This window comes from Fundulus heteroclitus, unplaced genomic scaffold, assembly GCF_011125445.2.
Source record: "Fundulus heteroclitus isolate FHET01 unplaced genomic scaffold, MU-UCD_Fhet_4.1 scaffold_38, whole genome shotgun sequence".
Classification (NCBI taxonomy): Eukaryota; Metazoa; Chordata; class Actinopteri; order Cyprinodontiformes; family Fundulidae; genus Fundulus; species Fundulus heteroclitus.
The window spans coordinates 1,666,735-1,691,105 of record NW_023396792.1 but is presented as its reverse complement, the minus strand read 5'-3'; the positions used below and the strand labels follow the sequence as shown (position 1 = coordinate 1,691,105).

Sequence of the window (24,371 nt, the reverse complement as noted above, 5' to 3'; positions counted from 1 at the left end):
GTTTTCATATATTAGATCAGCCATTTTTTTAATTTTTTTTAATTTATTGGACTTATTTTCAAGACCATTGAAACATACGAACATATCTAAATAAAACTCCTGTGATTCTACTAGGGAGTTTGGTTTTGGTTGAACACCCCAGGATTTTAGGGACCCTCAAACGGCCACCGCTTACGAACCTTTCTGGAGCTGCCCCTTGGTTCTGAAGAGCCATTTCCAGATCTTTTAGGCCAAGACAAAGATTATGGTAAGACTTAAAATCCAGGGAGTTGAAATGAAAGGTGACGGATCTTTTAGTTTAAAAACACTTAAAGATATATAGCTCTTTTAATCATTTTTAAGTTGAAGACTCTTTTCTGAGCTGGTGATCCACCTTTGAATAAACAACTATTGGGTTGCAGATCATTATAAAAAGTTGTAAGAAGGCTCTAGATGATGATGTGCTATTTTTTTCCCCAAATCTGTACATTTCTGCTCCTCAGCACGTTGTACAGTATGTATTCATTTTTCCCGGCTCGTACTTCTGTAGATAAAACAGACCATCTTTCATTCATCCTGTCTGGTTGGGAAACAAAAAGACTGAACTTCCCCTGCCGCCATCCTCTGCTCTTCTCACCAACCTGTCAATCATCGGCCTGCACGCCGAGCCTCCTCCCAGATGTTTTATACCCGTGATGCTGGGCAGAAACATCACTCCGTTTTGTGTGTGTGCGTATATTGTATGTGGGTGGGTGGCGTGTGCCAGAGAGGCTGTCCCCACAGTCTGTCAAAGAGCCTCATGGGAAATCGACTATTTAGCCAAACCGCAAGCTCTCTGTCATTTCAGCAGATATCCTTTTTTTTTTTTTTTTTTTTTTTTTTTTTGGGTCCCATTCAAGATGGAGTTTATCTCAAGCGGTACTTTCTTTGGTTTTACTGCGCAAGCTTTGCATTGCTTGGATCGCTATGGCTCATTTTGCTTATGAATGTGTAGCTGAGCGAGACAGAGGTCCCTCAAGTGTAATTCAACACCCGGCGACATGTTTCCAAAGTGCTCAACGGTTATTTCTAAAGTGTGTATGCTGAATTATCGACCCAAAAAAAGAAAAAAGAAAAAGCTGACGACTGGTAGTTTTAACCTTAAAGATTTGATTCTAATAATTAAACTCCACACTCCAGTAGGGATGAAATATCTGTTGGGGAACTTGTAAACATAAGTTATTTAAGCTAAAGAAAATTAGTCTGATCTGCTCCCTCAAATTTAGAGGGATCTGATGCAGCATGTTCACGAAACATCATTATCTGTGCAGCGTCTTAAGTATTAGAGAGTCTGCTCTTAGATCATCTTTTCACTAACACCCCCGTCCATTTACCCGGTGCGCGTGTGAAAGGATTACAAAGACAGACAAAGAGCAGCATAAAGACAGAGACCAGAAGAAAGCTCGTGCTTGCTTGTTGTTGAAGCCATTTTCTCATGATGTACATTAAGAGCAAATCCTTTGCAGCACATCCAAGTTTCAGCCCATAAAGAGATGATTCAGAGAGGAAACAAAAGGCCCCGGGCTCGAAGAGATGCTATGGCTAACTTCATCAACATTTTCAGCCACAAGAACATTACCATCTATTCCCGCACCCTCCCTCTTTGTCACTTTGATTTATTTTTGGCACCGTGCGTTCGCGTTTTCCACAGGAAAAAAAAATTGTTGAGAATTTGATTCCCGGCCCAATACGTCCTTTCTTTTCCATAACTTTCTCGCCTGGTTTAGATGTCACAGTAGCTGCTCCATGATGCAAGTGGGTGATCAGCATTTGTTTCCATTCAAGGGCGCCGACACACACACACACACACACACACTCTGAAGAGATTAAAAGTTAGAACCACTGGCAGAGTAGGGCTCCAGTGAGGGCTGTCTTAAAAAGAAAAAAAAACTTGACTTTCAAAATATGCTTCTCAAGGGGTTTTTGCATGCACCAGTTCACTCTCCAAACAAGCTAATATTCACTCAGAAAACCGAGTTGCAAATCAGATCGGAAAACAATGATGTGCCAGCAAAAGAGCTCAGTGCACCGTGGAGCTGGACCGCGGCGTGATGAAGTCATCCTGGCATCCTCAGTCACAACCATGAAACATATTTTACATCTTGTGTCAGATGAAGCTGGCAGACGCTGTTAGCTTCTACCAACGGCATAATGTCTAACTGGAGAGGCATGTCTCTCGGGAACCGAAATTATTACCGTTTTCTGAAACTACGCGACGCAAAAAGGATAACTTGTAGAAAATAAGAAACTTATACTATTCTACGCGCGCATCCTACATGGTACTCCTTAATCTTTATTCCTACTGCTCGAGTCATAGCTGCTTCCTCCAAGGCTCCGGCTCACCCATGGGGGTCCTAATGCAACCTCAATGCCGAGGATCACAAGCAAGAGGCTTGTTGGGAAGCTTTTGTGAGGGAGCAGCGCAAGAACCCACATAACACTAATCTCTTTTCCCTTGTCCGCTCACAAGACGCGTTCTCAGGTCTTTAGAGATTTTTTTTTTTTACAATTCTGCTAAGGCAGAAAACACTCGAGGCAGAAAGATCCCAGATTTATTCCCTCGCATTTTTTTTTTTTTTTTTAAAGTCATCACATTCTGCAGCAAGGTCACTCCAAACCACACGCGTAACATACCCATCTGTGCATGAAACGATTAAGCATTCACTGACAGACAAGATTTTTGGATGTTCTCTGTGAATAAAATGAAAAAGAAAAAACAAATGCACCAAGAATGGCGCCTGCAAAACAGTGACTAAAATAATGTATGCACTCCACTCAAACTGCAGCCACCACGATGTGCCCCCAAGACTATGAGAATAAACAAAATCCAACTTTTAAAGCTGGCCCTTTATTTGATTTTGATTTTTTCCTTTATCAGTTTTTTTTTTAATCTTGCAGTGACGTCTGTTCCCAAATATCTGCATAAGGAACACGAGTGTTAGACTAAAATACAGTTTCAACCACCTGCACTCTTTTCACACAGGCTGACAGGTCTCAGCCTTGGTTTGTATGCCGCGTATGTGTGTGTGTGTGTGTGTGTGTGTGTGTGTGTGTGCATGTGTGTGTGTGTGGGGGGGGGGGGCATCTATCTGTGTGCGTGCGCGTGTGCGTACGTACGCTCTTTGTGCATAAGTGTGTGTGCAGGGACTCCAAAATCCACCACATTTTAATTACTGCCCGGCTGCTGCACTGTGTGCCCCTTTGATATGGAAATGCAGGCAACCATCTTCACACAGTCACTGTCCAAATCTTCATCTGATTCATAAAAAACAATGAGCCCCGCTAATTCCTCCACCTGATTACAGGCCCCCGAAACCCGTGTCAGAGACGTTCGGCCACCAACACCCTTCCAATTAGTTCTACATATTAATGTGTGAGGTTTAAAAATATATATATATATTAAAAAAATAAAAAAAAACATGGAGCTACTTACCATAGCCAAGTCTGTTGCATTTTGAAGTCAAACTTAATTAAGCGCAACTATGCTATGGACTGAGAGAAAATGTCCAATTATTTTGAGGAAAAACATATTCAGTGGGAGAGTGAATGATACAGATCAAAATGGGCCACTTAGGTTACTTGTGCAATTATGCAGTTCCTGTGATGATACACATATTTAGATTTTTTTTTTTCATCTGTAATCCTTTAATGTCAGCAATACTGTTCACTTACAGCAACCAGAGGGACATGAAGATCTAATCAAGTAAGAAGAAGAAGAAAAAAAAAAAAAAAAAAACAGCCCTGACCGTGTTGATGTTCAGTAAGTGCCTACACACTAACACACACACAAACACACACACACACACACACACACACACACACACACACACACAGTATAGGGTCTGTTTTTCTCTGTAAACAGCATCACCTTTAACTCAGAGGACGCGTTCACACTAGACAGATCTTTATTCCAATGGAATGAAATTCAGCCTTTAAAAAAAAACAAAACAAAAAAAACACGTGATGCCTTTTGAAACAGCTGATGTATTGCTGTCTGTCTGTTATGCTCTCAGCACACAGACATAATGACCCGCTGTGTGTCCTTTGTCCCACAGCTGAACCTCGGTTTCATCTCCATTCCACGTGAAATGGGCCAAACAAGAGGAGCTGTTGTTCATTTATTAAATTTTGACTTTTTTTTTTTCTAAAATCTCACCAATTCATCTGAAACTTTGCATTCAGTTTAAAAAAAATGAAGAAAGAACAAAAACAACGCCTCCCTACACCCTCCTCTCCACACACGGATACGCGGTGGCAGCTCGCCATTAGTTTTGATCATTGTTGAGATATTCTACAGCAAATTAGATAACACTTAGAAAGACAGATGTCACAACATGTGCTGCCACCTTTATTATCTCCCGCGGTCCTTCAGCCTTCTGCTGCACTCCCCCTCTACCTTTATGGAGCCTGCTGTTGTTTACCTCCTCCTCATCTTGTTTATCATCAAGTCATAGAAGAAGTAACTGGTACCCGTGCACCACTCAGCCGCTCCCCTTCCTCCATAATCCTTCACTCTCCCTGGCTTCATCCCACAGCAGCCTCTGGTCACCTACACAGCAAACTTGACATACTTCTACAAAGATAAAGCAACGTGCATGCTCTCAGTTACGCAGTCAGGGAGATGTTGGCGTGAGTGAGGCAGAACGCCGTTTTCTAATATGGTTTTTCAAATAAAATTAAACAGGAGAGCGAAGACGCACTCGTGAAGTATCGGCGGTGGAAAGTGTAAGTCGCTCGAGGAAGCATACTGAAGCAAAATGGGACTCTATCAATTATACACACACACACACCAAACATATAGTGAGGGTAGATTTACAAAGAAGAAAAAAATTAACTCTCAGAAAGATTGACAAAACCTGATCAAAATGCTGAATTTGTATAAAACGCTTGTGATTATAAACGCTTGTTGTTGCTTTTATTGCATGCATGTATCCATTTGCTCAAGTGAACAAGAAAAAAAAAAAAAAACAAGATCATGGTTTTTCTTCAACGTTCTGAAAGTCAGATTCTGCAAGGAATGAAAAATGCAACGAGTCCGTGTAAAACCTTGCAGCTGCAGAGCAATGCCACTAAGAGAAACCTGCATACACACTCTCATTTGAATCGCGGCAAGGCTTGATCACGAAAGAAAACAACGCTTTTTTATTTCTTTTAACATATATCATCACTGAAATAAGAATAATACCTTCCAATCACCCCCTGAGAAAGGATAGTTTATCCCATGAGCTTCATCAAACAGCAAATTTCTAAGACATTTGCATGTCCAAAACAAAAAAAAGGAGCAAAGTTTACGATTAGATCCTAAAGGAACTTTGTGAAAATGAGCAAAAACACACACACACACAAAATATGTGTAGTGTAACATCATATAAATGTAGTCAGTTCAGTCTCCAGGGACATTTCCTTGATCCCTCTTGAACGAAAAGCTTTGAACCGACAAGTTTACATGTGGACAGGTGGAGAGAAGGTCTAAAACTGCATTTTCAGACCGACCAGTCCACTTCGTAGTCAGCTCAGAGATATTGTGGCAATATTAATTAATATGACAATGGAAAGAACTCCAGCTGCAATGTCACACTTTCCACACACACAATTAAGGGAAGATACTGGATTGGACTTGAACAGTGCAGGATGTGTTAGGACATGAGAGGCAGGTGGGTTTCTGCATTCTGCCAATATGAAAATCCTAAAATCCTCGCACTCCCTCCATGGCACAAAGCAGCGTCTTGTGCAGAAAAAATAAAATCTTACTGCTTGCAAACGAAAAGCTCAAGTCGCCCTGAGATCTGGATCAGCCCCTCAAAAGGGTAGAAAGATTGTTGTTGTTTTTTTTGTTGTTGGACAAAAATTCACTTTAGTAAAATGCCCAATTAAAAAGATGCATCGAGATGGAGGAAATCAGCAAATAGGGCTTTAAATGATCGAGGTCATTAGGTGAGAGGCGCTGCTCTCTAATCGGAAAGCATGGGTGAAATATTTGCGATTAAAAAAAAAAAGCAGAGCTGCGGTAGGCATCAGAGTATGCCGCCTTTTTTTTTTTCTTTTGGCTGTTTCAATGAGCGACACGCTGAGCTGCTGCAGCCGTCAGAGACAAACTCTGACACAGACAGAGCCGAGTGTCCGTGTATAGCAATCAGGACAATGTGCTGAATGGGCAGTCTAATTATAAATGTGCCATTTAGGGCTCCAGAACCGCCTTACCTTATGAGGAGACCTGCGTAAACGGGCCGCACAGAGGTCTCGCAACAAAATACCAAGAGGGGTGAAGATGAAAAAGGAAAAACAGAGAAAACTTTAACAGACTTCTCAGTCCGGGAGAGCTGGTTTCAGGTTTGGGGAGAGAGAGGGGGGGAGAGGGGGGCAGGGGGGGTTACAGAGTTGATATTATTAAACCACAGGTGGGGTTCTGAATAAAGCTCAATTATGACTTGTAAATGAATGGAAATGTTAATCCAGTCGACTAAAAGTTTGGAATGTATTATTATGCAGTTATTTTATTATAATTGTGATTAAAAGTCACAGCTGATTTTGGACACAGGACGTGTCTGTTTAGTGCGTTTAGCCTAATATAAGGAGCGGTGTGTATGCGCGTTAATTTAGGAAATCCTTCATGCTTAAAAAACATTTATTAAATTACGTTTACCATATAAATGTATTGTCTACTAAACAAAGCACTAAATATAGGTGTTTTAAAATAATACAAAAATACTTGTGCTCATTCTTAACATGTCAGTATCAGCTTTACGCTGATCAGCGCCGGTTTTTAATTATTTATTCCTTGAGGCGATAAAAAAAAAATATTAATTTGCAGGAAGACCAACTTTAAATAAGACGCAGTAAATCAACTTCCAGCGTCAGGGAGCGCTCCAATAAAGTTCGGCTCGGATAAAATAAGAACAGTCTTTTCTTGCAGTCCATAGGCTACATCTGCTGTGAACGGACAAGCCTTGCGATTGTTGAATTTAATTTACGGCGCATGCATTCTTAAGGGGTCAATTCCCCCGACCCCCCGGGAAAGTTTGAGAGGAGCAAAAATCCCCAAGCTGCGCTGCGTGAAGGAACTTTGCGCATCTGTCCTAAAAACATAAAGGAATAAATAAATAAAGATTTTTTTGTTTCTCTACAAGCCACAAACACTGTTAAGTTTAAACGGAGTGAAAAATTGTCCGGACTGTGATTTACAAAGTACCAAAAAAAAAAAAAAAAAAAAAAAAAAAAAAAAAAGTGGAGCGAAAGCTTCCCACAGCCATCACATGCAGAGACAGGAAACCTACCAGGGCGCACGTCACTGTCAATGAAAGGTACCGCTGTGTGGACAGAAGTGAAACTGCCACCAGGCGGGGGGAAAAAAAGTTAGGGGACATGTAAACAGAGACGCCGAACCTTCATCAGCCTTAAAGGAGGTTAGGATTTAACACTTATTGTGGCTGGGTTGGTGAGAGTTATCAGAAAATGAAAGCATTTGACTCTTGTGTTTGATGAGTCCGCAGCGCTGCGTGCCGTTGCTCAAACATAGGCGACATAAAGAAAATACCATCACAACACTTTCTAACACGTCATGCACTTAAGGAACAACTGTTTATCACTATAAGTAAATATTAGAACGGGACTTTTAATTAACGATTATTGCGAACAAGAGCCACTCCGGGTCAGGACACAACCCGCCTCTGTCGCCGCTCGTCTTATCGGTTTGTTTTAGTTTTTTTTTATCATTATTATTTTTTTAAATAGGGAAAAGAACAAGCGCCGCACGAGGACAGCCGCAACAATCAAAGTTTGACTCTCGCTCTTCTCCGCCGCAGAACTTCCCCGTCCCGTGCCAACTCGGCGCGTGAGAAACTCTTCCCGCATTGATTTAAAGCACGCAGCGCAGCGCGGCGCGGCGCGGCACGCGCGGGGCGCTTTTAATGACAGCTCGCGCTGAAACAGAAAACAACAGGAATAATCAGGAGGACAACGCGACACGGCGTGTGGTTTACCTTGACGATGAGAGCCGCGGAGGAGAGAAACTGCGCGTCCTTTTCCCTTGTGCGCAGCGAACGCAGGAGTTCACAAGGATCAGCGAGCTGCTATCTGTTGAGCGAAAACTTGACTCGGCGCACACGGGGCCATGTACAGGAAAAGTGGCGCTGCTGGTGGCGTGGGATCCAAGAGACTCGGCGAAGTTCGGTTGTCCAAAAGAAAAAAAGAAGAAAACTACGAGAACCTTTTTTCTCTCTCTCTTTTGTTTGCCTATCTGCTCTTTATCTCCCTCCCCTCGCGCACTCGGACAAGAGAAGACTACAGGAGCTGGAGATGCTGTCAATCTTGGCAATCAATGCGCGCAGCCATGTCGCAAGTATTCAAAGCATTTCCCGTCGTGCAACATCAGAAAGTGAGTGGCCAGGGCATTGATCTGAGGAAGGCAAAGAGGCAGGACTCTCCCCCCCCTTCCTTCTCACCCCACCTCCTCCCAGACAAGAGATGTGAGCGAGCGAGCGAGAGAGAGAGAGAGAGAGAGAGAGAGAGAGAGAGAGAGAGAGAGAGAGAGAGAGAGAGAGAGAGGGAGAGAGAGAGAGAGAGAGAGAGAGAGAGAGAGATGAAATAAAAGTGAAGATGATTGTTTCTGCCCGGACTTTGGTGTGTGTGTGGGGGGTGGGGGGGGGGGGGGTAATAGTCAATTGAGCGAGCATCAAGTAGTCACGGCAACTTTTATTATGATTATTAATATTATTATTATTCCTCTGTTTTTATTTCTGCTGCTAGATGGCGGGTAAAGTTCTGACTCTTGTTCTGTCCGTGGTCCCATGCAGAAGGAAAACGCGTCCAGGTACTGTAGCAGGAGGGCAGCGTGAGCCGAACTGGTCAGATATCTGACTGCACTTTTATCAGGAAGAAGAAAGGTAATTGATTCTCTCCTGCTTTAAAAAAAATAAAATAAAAGATTAATAAAAATAAAACCCATAAACTTTTAATTTCCACTCCGTCTGAAAGTCTTTAAATTACAGCTAATTTCGCGGTGGTTGGACCTGGTTTGCCTTCATCTTTTAAAACAACTGTTTCGAAAAAAAGAATTATCCTAGAATCTTCTCATTACGCGAGGCGTTTCTTTTATTGCCACTATTATTATTTTTTTGTACTGGATAATGTATTAGTATATATATATATATATATATATATATATATATATATATATATATATATATATATATATATATATATATATATATATATAAAAAGTCACATTTCAGATTTTTGTCAATTAAATCCAGCCGATCGCAAAATATTAGAAATTGAAATTTGAAATAAAATTTAAAAAAATCTGCACCATGGCCCCAGAACTCCTTTCTTTTGTAGTTTCATTTGAGCAAAAACGAAAACAATAAATTACACCTTAATCAATGGGACGTCCGCTCATTTAATAGTTTTTGAAATTGATCTTCGAGCAATAACTCTTATCACTGACCCGCACAAATTAATTTAGACGTGAGACGTGAAGGCACAAGTAAACAGGTTGCCATGACAAGGCGCCATTTATCTGCCTTGGATGAGCATCTGTTTCAGATTATCAGCTTGGATCCGAGGCGGAGGCGGAGGCCCGCTTCTGTCTAAAGTGCAGAAATTTCAACAGAACCGCAGATACATAAGAAGAAAGCCATAAATGGCACTGATGGGAGAGTTGTTGCCTTATCTGAATAAGCAGCAGAGCAGCGGCGGCGGCGGCGGCGTTTGGTTGGAAACATTTACATTTGAACTCTGAAGTTCAGCAAACGACGAACAAATAAAAGTTTACTTACAGAGAGGGAAGATGGACAGCGGGAGGAAACTCTTGATTGTTAACGGCGGAGTGTCATCGAGCTGAAAGAGGGAGGAGAAGCGAAGAAAAAGGGCGACAGAGGGAGGGAGAGAGTGACAGAGCGCCAGAGAAGGAGCAAAGAGAGAGAGAGAGAAAGAGAGAGAGAGAGATGTACAACCCGACCACAGCATCGCATCAGATCAGAATCCAGCGCGTCTGAATTTCTCTCTTCTCTCATCTCCAGGTGAGGCAAAAGGTAAAAAGCCAACCCAGCAACTGCGGCAGAGGCAGGAGCAGCGTCATGGAGCTGCTGCTCCAAAGACCCTCTTCCACCTCAAGTCCTGTTATTTTATCTGACAGCGCTTTTATTTCTGCAGAGAGAATAAAAAAGAAATAAAGGTAGCCTACCCTGTTTAAACTTTCTCCACCTCTTTAGACACAGAAACTCGAGCAGACAACTCAGAACAAGAGAAGTTCTAAAAGTATATGACTATGATTGTGTAAGAAAAACCGTGTTTTTTTCTTCTTCCAAATCCACGCACGGTGATCTATAGGGTGTCTCTGTTTTTATTTATTTATTATTAAATGCAGTTACTTAAAGCAGTTGGCTTTTCTTTCCTTTCCCGGACAGAAGTGCTTGTTGAACGTGCCTCATGCGCCACCTTTTGGACACATTGAGAAAAACACCTTGGGGTGCTCTTCGTCCTGCAAAATCAGACAAGAATAAATCAGCCTATATGTGTGGGCCTTGGAGTTTTTGAAGGTAAAGCTCATCCTGTTTTGGTCATGTTTTGACGCCTACGTTTTTCAGATCATTATTGATTTTTTTTCCTGTGTCCCTTCAGCAACATTGCTTAAAAATGGAAAATTTGACCTGCTTTAAAAAAAAAAAAAACGTATTTGCAAAGAAAAATGTAGTTTCCACTTTTTGATTTTATCATGCGCTGTATTGAGCAGCTGGGCAGGTGCCAGTAAATACCAGAGCTTTCTTGAAGGAAAAAAAAAAAAAGAACAAACAAAAAAACAAATGCAGGCCTACTATTTTTAAAGAGGGGACTGCTTGGCTTCCTCTTTGCAGCTCAGATGGTAGTGCAGGAGGGCTGTGTGGAGAGCAAAAAAAAAAAAAAAAAGACAGTCCAACTTATTGGGGGGTAAGGCAGACACATTTGCATACCCTGTGAGTCTTTGATGCATCTTCAGCTTCAAGTCTAGCCCATAAATATTTGAGAAGGAGAGTGCATGAAAATCAACATTTTTGTTACATTAAATTAACATGTGTTCTTCCCCCTGTTCTGCATGGTTAATTAGAGAACACCATTCAGTCAGTGAGTGAGGATGGCTGAGGGTGGAGTGGTGGTGATGGGGGGGAGGGGATGGGGGGGGGGGGGGGGCACTTTGATTACCGTGCAGATGGAACAACTTTTTCAAAGGTGGGCTGCCGATTCACGATTCAGGCTTACGTGAATGCCGAGATCAGCGTTTTCGTTGGGATTTTACAATTATCTGAACTCAAAACTCCTGGCAATCCACAACTTTTCACATCTAATCGGGAAGGAGGCCTAACTTTAACCCCCACACATTGGCATTTATTGGCATTGCATACGCGATCATCAGGAATTAATAACACATTCTGTTGAAGCTCTCTGTAGACAAAAGTGATTCTGACCGTGTGTTTCACCTCTCTGAAAAGCTGCGACTATTCAGGCCCAGGTTTAAAACCAGCACAGTTTTAATTAGATCAGACTAATTAGGAAGCATTGCTGGACATCGCAGTGCTATAAGAAATGGAGCAGAAAGGATGTGTAGTGCCGTGTTATCTGATTTGCTCTACTCTATTATGACTTTTAAATAGCCTTCGGGGAAAGAGCAAAAATATATTATAATATTTTTTTCTTTCTAAATAAAAAAAAAATCCTGTGGCCATTTTTTTCTGTAGCCCATCCTGGAACAACTAGATTTTATTGTGTTTTGGCCTAAAATACTAACTTTTTTTTTCCATCCCTGTAAGAAGATCTTCAATATCAGACAATTTTAATAAATGTTCTTTAAGAGCTAAAAAGACTCTGACCTGTATAGGAGAAACCATTGCGCTCTCTGCCAAGACGCGGTCGCATACGAGCAAGATCTGGAGAGCCAACACGGCCCCGTGAAAGCCGGCGCGTGCAATTACCTCCAGCAGCATTTGCATTCATGCAAATCATCTCCCTCCCAGTTGGACTTGGAGTGTGGCGGGATGCTCTGTTCTCATTAGCTGACCCAAATCTCCTGCTCGCAACTCTGGATTTCATCAAAGTTTAGTCAGGATCTAATATTTCCTTTCAAGTTAACAGCAAACCATTGGTTCATCGTGTTGAAATAAGGAGTGCGACATGCCAATTCTAATTATATAGTTATCAAGGACATCATCCCACAGCTTGGGCCAATGTTAATATAAATGCACGTGCAAGCAGAAATGCAGCACGAGCAGAGTCTTGACCAGCAATATAAGGGGAGGCTTCTGGAAAACAGATTCTTCTTGTTCTCCATGTAAAAGAAAGTGCCAGCAAACCACACAAATACACACCATAAGAAAAGGTGTGGGAACAGAATGTGAATTTTCCCTTTTCAGCTACAGACTTAAACCTTTTGGGTGCTTCAACTGAACACATCCATAAACTGCAGCATCTTTTACCCGCAGAAGAAGTCGTCTGCTTTTCTCTGAGACACAAAAAGACTCATATGTCACTACAGATTTTAAACACACAAGATGCACTTCTTGTTTTGTAGGTTTCCTCCTTACAGTTTTAGCACGTGAGTGTGTGTGTGTGTGTTCTTGTACTTGCAGCTGAGCGAGAACACTTCTTGCTAGTAAAGCGAGGACCTTGATGTAAAGTGAGGTCTGACAAAAATGTCCTCACTCTTACTGTGGGCTAGGGGTTAGGGTTAGTATGCTGTCAATTAGGTTTAGGTCAGGTTTAGGGATCAGTTCGTAAAGGTTAGGGTTAGGCCATAGAAAGGCCTGAAGATGAATGGAAGTCGATGGAAGAGAAAACACGGTCCTCCCTATGCACATTAAACTAGGATCTGTGTGTGTGTGTGTGTGTGTGTGAGTGTGTGTGTGTTCTTGTACTTGCAGCCGAGCGAGAACACTTTTTGCTAGTAAAGCGAGGACTTTGATGTAAAGTGAGGTCTGACAAAAATGTCCTCACTCTTATTATGGACTAGGGGTTAAGGTTAGCACTATTCTGTCAATTAGGTTTAGGTCAGGTTTAGATATCAGTTCGTAAAGGTTAGGGTTAGGCCATAGAAAGGCCTGAAGATGAATGGAAGTCGATGGAAGAGAAAACACGGTCCTCCCTATGCACATTAAACTAGGATATGTGTGTGTGTGTGTGTGTGTGTGTGTGTGTGTGGGGCGGGGGCTGCTAGGTTAAAGAGAAGGGCCCAGGGGCATGTCATTTATTTGCAAGGCAATGACTTTAATGTATAAAAAGCCAAATTCACTGTAGGTATTGTAAAATCTTTGCAGGAACACAAGATTTTTCCTTCATTGTTTGAATCACAGAGCAACTTCTCCGCTCCCTCTATATCACTTATGCAAGACAAATTGTTTTCTCTGGCTTGTCTTGTTCATGTTAAACAATTAACGACATTGTTCTGCACATAACAAATATATTGTATGAAACATTTTTTTTTTTTTTTTTACGCAAAAACAGAGGCTTTGAAATCTGATATTCTAATTTCTACTCGCTGCTAGGGCAGCCTGACTCCTATTCAGCCTCCCCTCTATTCTTTTTATAGCACGCACACATGATGGGAAGAATATTCAGCGGTTCCTCGCTCTTAAATAATTTAACCCATTCCATTTCTTACATATTAAAAAATGTACCGCATGTGGAACTTGAAAAAAAAAGAAAAGAAAAAAAATGATAAAACAGCATAAAATACTCATTTTGAAATCAAAGCACCTATTGCATCGCCTCTCTTGGTTTTGTGTTTTGTACAATTGGACTACCATCCGAGATCCCAGCCGTGTGTGCAAAAGGAGGCGCCAAGCTGTATTACCGATCAGATGCGTGCGAGGGGAAATAGGTATCACTGGGAATCGCTGTCTGATTTCTCCTCTCCTTCCTGCCACCGTGGGGAAAACTACGAATATGTTACAAATTCTTTGTGCGGGGCGTAGTGAACAACGCGGACCTAAGAACAAGGTCAGACTCCTCAGCGTGGTGTCAAGAGGCTCCCTTCTTCTCAATCAAAAAGAAACAGAAAAGAGAACAAAAACGTGGAGAGAGAAAAAAAAAAGAAAAAGCCTTAAACAAATCGATGTCAATTTAAGCAAACTCCAAAACGACGACACGAGGCTCTTTCAGTTCAGGGTTTCAAATGAGACATTTTATTTACTGCTTCTCATCATCTTTTATTTACACATGCTCAAACTACTCTCAAACAAACATCCCTGTCAGGATGCTGAGCAGCAGCCTCTCCTCCTCTGAAAAGAGAAGCCAGTAAGTATTTAGTAAAGGATTAATGCGGGAGGCCTTGATTGCGTTTAACAGAACAGGAACCAATTAACATAATAGGGCCCTCGTTCATTCTCTTTGAAGTCCAAAGCATGGAATAACAAATGTATATGAACCACCAGCCAAACGTCAATACATGGAAATGCCACAATCCTCAGTGGAGGGTCTTGGGTGAATTTTGCTCTCTCTCTCTCTCTCTCTCTCTCTCTCTCTTTTTTTTCTGCAGGAGGAGGGAAAAACATCCCATCTTATTGCAAAATAAGCAGAACAGAAGATGCGATTGGTCTTCGAGGAACCAGGGCCAGCAGGCTCTGTGGGCCCCCCCCCCCCCGATCCTGGAGGAGAGACGCGAGCTGAGAGGATGCAGCTGCAGAGGGAGGTGCATCCTCTCTCTATCTCTCTCAGGTGTTTTCAAATCCTCACCCTTATGTGGAGGAGCTAAAATAATTACTCTCCAAATTAAGGATAAAGACATCACTTGGGAGGGAGCCTGCAACACAAAAGGCTTTCTGAGCAGGGCAGGGTGTGAGGGCATCGCATCGGTTAAAAAGTGCATCACATCCGATCCGTAAAAGCGGCAGGGGGATTCGTAATGAACGCAACGCGATAAATATTTGTGCTCAAAGCGGCGATATTCTGCAAAAGCAGCACGTGTGCTCCTTCTATTCAAAAACACACTCCATATTATTTTCCTTTTGAACCTGAAAGCTCAATATTTCTCAGAGCTTTCTTTTACAATTGCAACGTGGAGAGATAGTTCATGATTTAAAGATATGAATTTTGTGCTTCAAGAATCCAAAGTTATTAGCTTCTACCTTCTCAGATGAAAATACACGGAATTAAAAATGCCTTTTGAGATGGAGAACGCTTTGAACTTAAGAAACATTTCAAGAAGGCCCCTCTCTCCTTTTTTGTATTGAAAGTTCACCTCCTTTGAGCATGCCATAGTTTGGTTCTCATTTTTTTTTTCTTCTTTCAAATAAAAGAATGAAGTTTAATGGGTCAAGGCAATCAATGTTAAAGTTCAAAGAGAATCTCGGAGAATCTCGGTACTTATTCTTTGTACACGATTTGAATAAAAAGATAGCTGATAAACAGCATTAATGAAACATAATGACGGGGGGAAAAATGCTCTTTTTGGTGGAAAGTTAGGATTCGACTTACAAGTTTGGGATATCATCAGCAAAGGAATGCTGGATAATAGTTAAGGATAAATAGTAATTTCTGGCATCACATGAGGTAAAACGTACTCCCATATTCCCCCTTGGATTTACAGATCATTTTATTATGTTGGACACGGAGACGATTGGTGTTTATTTTCACACTTACCACTTGTTTCTCATAAGCAGCCGGCTCCAGAATGATTGGCTTCGGTTGTAAAACATTGATGTGCAAATTTCCTTAAAATAAGTTGTTTTTGGAGACAAGGGGAGCCGTGGACGCCACTTTTAGCCACAGTTCTGCTACAGAGATCTCCCTCAGCATTCTGCTCATGTTGGTAAGATAAAACTGGATCATTGTCCAGCCTTGTTTGTCACAGTTCCATTTGTTTTAAAGCATTTCATCTATTACTCTGTCTGCACATAAATCTAGCTGTTTGTAGCCTTTTTCTGGCTTATGAAGGTCAACACACACCTGCTCTAGCTGATTTCCATTTTCAGCTTGATTCTCAAATTGTAGTTGGGCTGCCTTTAGTTGTACTGGTATCTATTATTTGCAAAGTAAACACAAAACAGATTAATTATGTTGTAGATCTGAAAAAAAAAAAAAAACACATCCAAAGTACGGCAGTAAACATTTCTATAAACTCTCGACCGAAACGGATGACGGTGAACCAGGAAGCCATGTTCCAAAAGGATCTGGAGGAAGGACGTCAAACCCAGTGTGTTCCAGTTCCGGGTTTGAAATCCAGTGGGATTTGCTAAGCACGATTAGCAATGCATGCTAATAACGATGTATTTATCTCCTGGATGGTGCAGGTAGTAACAGTGTGGCCATTGAAGTAAAACAATCCTGGGTTTTAATCCCAAACTGGGCTCTTTCTGCATGGAGTTTGCTTTTCCTCCCTGTGCATAAGTGGATTCTCTCTGGGTACTCTGGCTCCATCCTACAGTCAAAAATCACGACTACAAGGTAAATTGGTTAATATGATTTGTTCTTCGGTATGCGTGTCTGTGTGCATTGTTGTTGGTCCTGTATGTCTCTGTGTTGCCCAGCGATGGACAGTCGACCTGATCTTTGACTTTGGCACATTAGCAAATATGCATATAAGCTTATGAAACATCTCCCCTTACAGTGAACGCAATCTCATCCAAATAAATCTCAAGCAATTGTCAAAAAAATGAAAGGAATATAATGATTCGGATGCTGTGTTAAGATCTTTAATGTTCACATCTTTATAAATCTCACTCTCTCAACCTTCCCATGAAAAAATACGTTGAAGGGTTTCATCCTGACGTAAGCAAAAATAAGCCTAAAGAAGACTGGCAGTGCTATGGGTACTGTACATACACAGAAGATCTCATAGAGCTTGGTGTAAGAATAATACTGACATTAAAAAATACTATTTTAATGATGCATTTGACATGTTCTTTTTAAAAAACATTCTCTAGCTGATCAAAAAAAAAAAAAAGAAAAAAAGCTCAGATTCAAGAATGACCAGAGAGAAAGAAAGAGCAAGATAGAGAGAGAGAGCAATATGGTCATGATAGGATGAAACAATGTACAATTGGAAAAAGTGCAATAAATTGTAGAAAATACTTTATTATCATTTATGAGTTTAATATATGTTATACACTTTTAGAGTTAATAAGCACAGCAGCTCTTACTGCTTCAGCCTGTCTCCAGAAAATGCTTTCAGCTGCAAGAAACACTTTAGAAGAGCGAGTCCTGAGTAAGCCTCGAGTTAAAACTGTACTCCTGGGTTTTTATTTTCTTCCTATTGCTGCATTTAAAGGTGTCCAAATTAAAATAAAGTCCTGTCTTCTTGGAGAAGTCAGTTGCTTCCTTTTGAAGTAGCACCTCAGTGTCCAGAAATCGCTTGAGCTGAGAAGAAGAAAAACAAAGATAGTTAATATAAGGAACAACGTTCAGCAATCAACATCCTGATTAAACACACTGAAGTAGTCGAGACTCACAGGTTTTACGGCTTTTTAAGAAGGTTTTGAGCTTTAAGATGCAAACTTGCCTAAGCCGACGGTTATTCTCAGCAATGCATTAAGAAAAGCCGTCACAAAAACACCAAATCACAAATAATTACTGAATAAATGACTAAAGAGTAAATTGATAAAAAGAAAATCCCAGCTTGTAGATTTTTAGGTTAAAAACAAGCGACTTGGATGACCTCTACAGACATTTGGTGTGTTTTATACTTAAATACAGCAACCTCCACATGTGTTGGCACCCCTAGTAAAGCTGTGAAATTAAAATAGTTGAATCTTTTAGTTATCTCGGATTATCTCACACTTAAAACAAATGTGACAGTGCGGTTGCAAGACAGCCAAGAGTCTAATGGATCCAGTTTTTAAAACCTTTTAATTATCACTCGGATGTATTTACAGGAAAGCAGCGTTTTCTTGTAGCAATTTCCTGATTTTTGAAGATCAGCACACATCTGTCTTTCTTGATCGGCATGTTCCCTTGGGTGGCCTAGGGGACGTGGCCAGTTATACGCCAAGAAAAGAGGAAATTGTGTGCTACTATTGATGAAACTAAAATAATTTCCAAATATTTTCAGCAGAACAATATGCTGCAGTAAATAAAAAGGCTTGAGTTTCCTGATACATGTGGGAGGTGCAGAAGATTTCCTGGGTTTGGATTTCAGAATACGGACACAGAAATGTAGGATTTTATTGCGCCTTTTAAAATCCAAACCAACATGGGATTAATCTTAAAAAAATAACACTGACATCTCTTTTAGGGTTAGAAAAGCAAAACATTTGAAGATAAAGGGGGAAAAAAACACAAATCTGGAAAAAGAGAGTTTTAAAAGAGAAAGGAGCTAATTTAAACCCAATTAAGGGCAGAGGAAGAATCTCTGTGTCATTCAATGCATCCCCACAGACTCGTCCACAAACTGAGAGACTCTGGGGATCAGGACTATGAAAAAAAGGAAACAAGCACAAATATCAGCATCTTTTTAAAGCAAGGCTAAAAGCTTTAGAACTACTCAACAGTAAGGCCCAGAATTACTCACACCCCAGACAGACGTAGGTGTAAAATAACTTTGTAACCTGCATGCTTCTTTTGACTAGAAGTAAAATCAACGTTTTGGAGCGGCCCGGAGAATCTGTGTGAGGTGTTGAAGATTAGGGCGATGGCGAGGAGGTTTTCCCATCTCAAAGACTTGGAGCTCATCGACACAGACAAATCATAAACACAAGTGAAAACATGCAGAAGGCTGCTCCACAATTATTGCAAGGGTTTGATTTCTTTGTTGCCAACAACTTTATGCTCCACTGATTATTGAGAAGAGTATGGGCAAGAATCACTTGATAGATATTTATTTTTACCAAGATTGAAACTCTTGTTTTATCATCTTTTAAGATATTCTCGTTTCATTTCTCTGCCGAAAAAACAAAACAAAAAAAAACAAGCAAAACAACTTCCTGGATTAATGAATTAACTTCAAAATCTAAACCTGCTGGGAGTATGAATAGTTTTAGGCTTTACTGTAAAATGTGTTACCTGACGCTCAGTATTGACCGGCACTATGTCTTCAACCACAGGGAAATCGTATGGCTGTTTATTACACAATAATTAATCTTCTGATAAAAGTATGTACATTTTAGTCAATCAGGAATACCATGTAATATTTATTTATTAAGAAAATAACAAATGTTATTTTTTTAGATATGGTTCAGTACATAGCTAAAAAAAATGTTTGCAATATTTTTCTTTACTGCCTGAAAGATTGTTTTGTTCTGTTGAAAGAGATGAGACAAGCTGTCTTTGTGCATTACAGTAACAACAGTGGTAGATCCCCCCCCCATCTGACTTATTGCTGCCATGCTACAGATGGGAAGCTAATTGGTGCTGAGGAATGCAGCTGTGCTGACGACTGAACTGTCAAGGTGCTAAATCAAAAGGTGTCTCTTTTGTTAATTACACACAATGCTACAAGCAGGCATGTTCTTCTGAGACCTTTCCTCCCATCAGCCGCCCATAAATATTTTGGCAGCAGTACAAAAAGAAAGGAAAAGAACAATTTACACACAATTATCACAGTGGGACGGGCAGACTGCCTGCAGATGTTTGTTTTGATTATAATGGGAGCAGAGGCATGGGCTTCCCCAGCCCTGACAAGATGTGTTTCCTCCAATCACAACACGGCAGCAAGCATAAAGCGTTTCAGTTTCAGACAAGCAGTAATTCCTCCAGAACGTTTGGAGTGGCTTTAAACATGCAATTAGGGTCTTACTTTGTCTTTTTTTTTTTTTTTTCACGTTAGACAAAAGTGTAGTGAATCCCGTTGTTTAGAGGAGAGGGAGGCGCCACGGATACGGGAGGAAGAGGCGGAGGTGGAGGAGGAGGAGGAAGGGGCGGGGGAGGAGGGGTGGGCATGTTAACCTGTGGGGAAACTACAAGGAGAAGACAAAAGGAGAAGAGAGAGAGAGAGAGAGAAAGAGAAAACAACAAAAGTTGTTAGTCAGCTGTGTTAGTCGATAACCTGAAGGATGCATCTCACTGAAAAGCACAGAATGTTTTCTGGAAGGAAACAGAGCTGTGAGCGTTTTACATCTCCGCCCGATATATGCACACGTTCCGTAAATGTTATCTGGCAGATGTAAGCAGATTTAAAAGGTGTCCACAGCCATAGATTTGCAAATTCTTAAACTAACAATTTGCTGAAGCACCTTCTGATTTAACTTCAACATTCTGTCTTTTTTGGTACGCACCTGCTACCAACTACGACAAACCTATTTAAACTGAGATTAAGTTCAGCTGTCCAAGAAGATTTTTATTTTATTTTTACCTTTGCTTTTTGGATCCTTTTAGAGCTGAAACATTTAATCGGATTAATCGCTACTAATCGATTATTAAAATAATCATCAACTAATTTGGTAGTCAAATAATCTTTAACTGGAGTACACCGACTCTAAAACATGCCATTTCCTGAAATAACAAACCCCTCAGAGAAGCCATCAAGCTAGTATTACATTTAAGATGAAAAAACATTCTTTGTCTGTAAATATGCTTCTAATATGCTTATTTTGCTAACCAGTTATTCATTTGTTAATCAAAAAACATAATATAGCTTTTGCCTGCAGCCCTAGGTATATGGTCTACTGTTTGTCCAAACCAGCACTGAACTGAGTTTCTATTTATAATGCGTTTAATATGTGCAATAAATGTTTTTAAGTTCAAAACAATTGTTCGCTGAGGTAAAGTAATTTACCAAGAGTATCTCCTTTTAGATTAATTGACTGATTAAAAAAAAAGTGGCAACTACCCTACATCCTTTATCAAGAATCATAGTTTGAGAGATTAAAGAAGACCAAAGTAATCTCACTATAACAAGGGGTCAGCCAGGAAAAGGGTTTTAGCTACATTTTAGCTACCACGGGACTGTAAAGCCAGGTATATCTTCAGTCCATTATTTACACCCGCTTGTCCTTACAGGGTCATGATATAAGGGTTGGGTGGGGGGTGGGGGGGGGGGGGGGGGGGTTGTTCTGGTGCAGATCTCTAGGGAGTGCTGAACTAGACGTGGCACACACCCTGGGCAGGTCGCCAGTCCGTCACAGTCACAGGGCAACACAGAGGAACACAGAGGCAGTCAACAGATGCTTCAACAAAGTATCAGATTAGAGCGTGCACACTTATGTAACAACCTTATTTTAGCTTTTTCATTTTTAATATGCCCCCTAAATATGGCATCATTTCATATCTGGCAGCTAAATAATTACTTCAGTGATATGATCGGTGCTACAGTAATTACAACGACATTAAAATGATCACTGACATAAGGAAAAATCTCTGAATGTTATACCACTTACAATTAATATATTCATATTGACCGACAGGTACATATTTTAATTAATAAATAGCTTAACATACTAAACCTGAAATCACAGTTCAGAAATTAAAATAAGATTATCTGGTTTTCAGGATAGTGGCAGTTGCTGTATAAAATGCTTAGAAATTGTGTTTGAGAAACCTTTGATGAAAATCAGCGCTCTCTTATGAAATTGATCGATGGCTCTTTGTGTTTTGTTGGTCGCCTTGATTTTCTATTTAGATCATTTTCGGTTGTGAATTTTTTTGGCTATTTACTTGGTTCTCTTTTTTTTTTTATAACTTGCCCTCTATACTTTCTGTGACGTTTCAGATTATTACGTTTAATCTTTAATTAGGTGGATCCTTTTCTGTCTTGTTTCGTCCCCAGTAGATTTATTTCTGTGCTCATAAGTCCGCTTCCGTTAGCGCCTCAGGTCAGATCCTCCCTCGGCTGCACTGCGTTGATCTCACCTGCTTCTCATGTCACTGGTCGGCTTTATCAGGATTTTAGGCCAGTCTGTTTCCCTCACTGCTGTTGGATCCTCTGTTGCGTACCCATAAACCCTAACTGAGTCCTGTTTTTTTCTACAATATGTCAGTTTTTTATAAGTTTTGGACTTTTGTTATTGATTACATACCTCTTTGATGATACACTGCTTCACTGCTTTAGGGTCCCTCAACATATCATGACAGGAATGCTGTGTTTTATCTGGTTTTTGACTCATTCTAAAACATTTTACAAGCTGGAAAATATTGTTACTACTAAAAAAAAAAAAAAAAATGTCATAATCTGAGTTTCCCATCAGTGCCCTAACTTATTTGGTAATGTAAAACTATCTATAAATACATAACGAAAGGCCTCAGTCAATCGTTCCCCCGTACGGTTGTACTGGAACTGAATTTTCGATTGCAATGCAAATTGTAGTTGACAATAAAATTGATTGAATTGAATTGAATTGAATACAAACCTGGGAGCACAGTTTGAACAATTGAAAACATTTGCATGTGCTTGAAAATACCCCATGTGCTTCACCTTGTGAAGATACTAGTACTACTGGGGCCGCCTTAATGTTCTCAACAACTTTCCCCAAACACAATGATCAACACTAAAAACAAAAAAAAAAAGGCAAATATTTAAAATCCCTACATCTAGGCACTGAATTTAATTTCATATCTGACACCTCAGCTAGAATTTAAACATTTTAAAGGTTGTCCTGTTTCTTACCATTTATCACTACTTTATTATTGCTATTTAAACATTTTTAAACTGAGCATGCATGCTTGTACTTTTCTCCCATTGTGTAAACAGTATACAGGTAGAAGGAGCTCTTCTAATTTCCGTGTAACCGTGTACAAAGAGAATAAAAGCTTAATTATATAAGTTATTAAAACTTATTTGATAAGATATTTTAATTAGTATCGCAATTGTCTGCAGCATTAGTCGTAGAAAGCGTTAAACCACCAAGGCCAGTTTAACTAGTTTAACCCCCCTGGCAAGCAATCCTCGAATAAATATATTGTTTTGGATTTTTATGTATTAACAGCTCGAGCAATCCAAATCACCTTTGTCAGTTCTCCTGTATATAATTGCGGCGATGATGAATATTGCTGCTTTAACGGCAGCAGTACTGAAACCTGCCACGCATGCTGCTGTGAGGAAATATTCTTCTTTAAATTCATGAGTTTGAAAGTGCACCAACAGGCCTCACTTTAAACACCAAAGGAAGAGAGAGTCATTGATTCAGTCCGCGCTGACAACATGCCACCGGTTATATTCTCTGGCATTTCTCTATGCTGGAAATAATGTTATAATTGTTGACTTTGCTTCACTGTGCATATTAAGCCTCCACACGCGCTGACAGCTTGAGTGTTACCGTGTGTGACAGATCCACGCGCGCGTCTTTGTGTCTGCGTGCGTGCCGTGCCCGCCCGCGCGCGCGCGCCGGGCAACGCAGACAGACTGACAATCTGCTGCAGCGAGAGTGAAAATTAACTCGCCTGTCTGCTGCAGAGTATGAAAGAGATGAGATGTGAGCGTGGTGTCTTTTATGCAGGTTCAGAGCCGCGTTCAAAGCGGCGGCGGCGGCGTGCAGATGGAGAGCAGAGTTTGACTGGGCTCATTGATCAGCACACAAAATGGCCTCATCAAGCGATTCCTCCCCTGTCTAAAAGATCCTACACAGATTGCAATTAGAGACTATCTGCAGTCGTAATAAGAAATAATATTCACTTATTAAGAGATGAACAGCCTTATTGCTCGACTCTGCACCTTACGCCCCTCTCATCAATCCAGCTATCTTGAAAGGCTGCTTTCCTCTCTTGATTCCCTCTGCACCCCCAAAGATGCCAGTGTGATGCCAGGAGAAATTTTGCTCAAACTGTCAGCATCGCCACCCTTTATCGGTCCCGAAACGCATGCTAATTATTTCCGTACGTGCCTCCGTGGTGCAATTCTCTACAGCGCAAAGATGTGCAACCAGAACCTCCGTCACAGGCTCCAGGGGCCAGATGATAATCCAGATCCAGACAAGTGACCAACCTGCAACGAGTTTGCTCTTGAGCGACGCCTCCGAGGCGAGAGCGTAGGACATGGTGATGATCCTCTCCTGCTCCTGAAGAGCGGAGTCGAGCGGCACCAGCCCCGCCTCGGGCTTCTCCACAGACGCCGCTGGGGTTATGTTTTGCACGCTGTTGGAGACAAGACACACAAGACACAATGGGGAGAAGTAAAGACACTTGAATTGATGGACATTATTAGGCTATAGGGGTTTTGCTCGAGTTGTTCACTCAGGTGGAACCATTCTTACTACAAACAAAACTCTTCATCCTTTTATAAGATCTTGACTCAAAATTGGTCTGTCTTTTTGACCATGACTGACTTCAAATAGACTTCCCAAGTCATCACGATCGCTAACGTCACAATCAAATGCAATAGGAAGGAAGCCTGTTTCATTTTGGGCTTACAAGTTAACATAACCTGGTGGTTTTCATAATTATTTTCTACCATTTCTCAGAGAATACGAATCACAGCACAAAAGCTTTTCTGTCACTCATGTTTCCGATTTTTAAATCATCCT

The 24,371-nt window shown here is 40.8% G+C and overlaps 2 protein-coding genes and 1 long non-coding RNA gene across 20 annotated transcripts in view; 1 reads left to right on the top strand and 2 right to left on the bottom strand.

Moving 5' to 3' along the window:
* Positions 1 to 9,876, bottom strand: part of sox6 (SRY-box transcription factor 6) — a 155,143-nt gene extending 145,267 nt beyond the window's left edge. For 2 of the 4 annotated variants that reach the window (XM_021309570.2, XM_036130775.1), the window contains exon 1: positions 7,998 to 8,488. The gene's annotated coding sequence lies outside the window, so the exon portion shown is untranslated. Of the gene's footprint in view, positions 1 to 7,997; positions 8,489 to 9,794 lie in introns of those variants that run through there. The other 2 variants (XM_036130774.1, XM_012850686.3) reach the window with 2 other exon arrangements.
* Positions 7,215 to 16,283, top strand: LOC118560082. Its single transcript, XR_004929058.1, has 4 exons — positions 7,215 to 7,421; positions 9,797 to 10,293; positions 10,425 to 10,556; positions 14,522 to 16,283. It is a non-coding gene; the product is annotated as an uncharacterized LOC118560082 (long non-coding RNA).
* Positions 16,284 to 16,662: 379 nt separating this feature from the next.
* Positions 16,663 to 24,371, bottom strand: part of plekha7b (pleckstrin homology domain containing, family A member 7b) — a 91,162-nt gene continuing 83,453 nt past the window's right edge. For 14 of the 15 annotated variants that reach the window (XM_012850687.3, XM_036130735.1, XM_012850691.3 and 11 more), the window contains 3 exons: positions 23,834 to 23,982; positions 19,715 to 19,874; positions 16,663 to 17,340 (listed from right to left, as the gene is read on the bottom strand). In XM_012850687.3, the coding sequence (XP_012706141.2) occupies positions 19,741 to 19,874; positions 23,834 to 23,982 (283 nt within the window). In that variant the 3' untranslated portion in view covers positions 16,663 to 17,340; positions 19,715 to 19,740. The remainder of the gene's footprint in view (positions 17,341 to 19,714; positions 19,875 to 23,833; positions 23,983 to 24,371) is intronic. The other variant, XM_012850690.3, reaches the window with a different exon arrangement.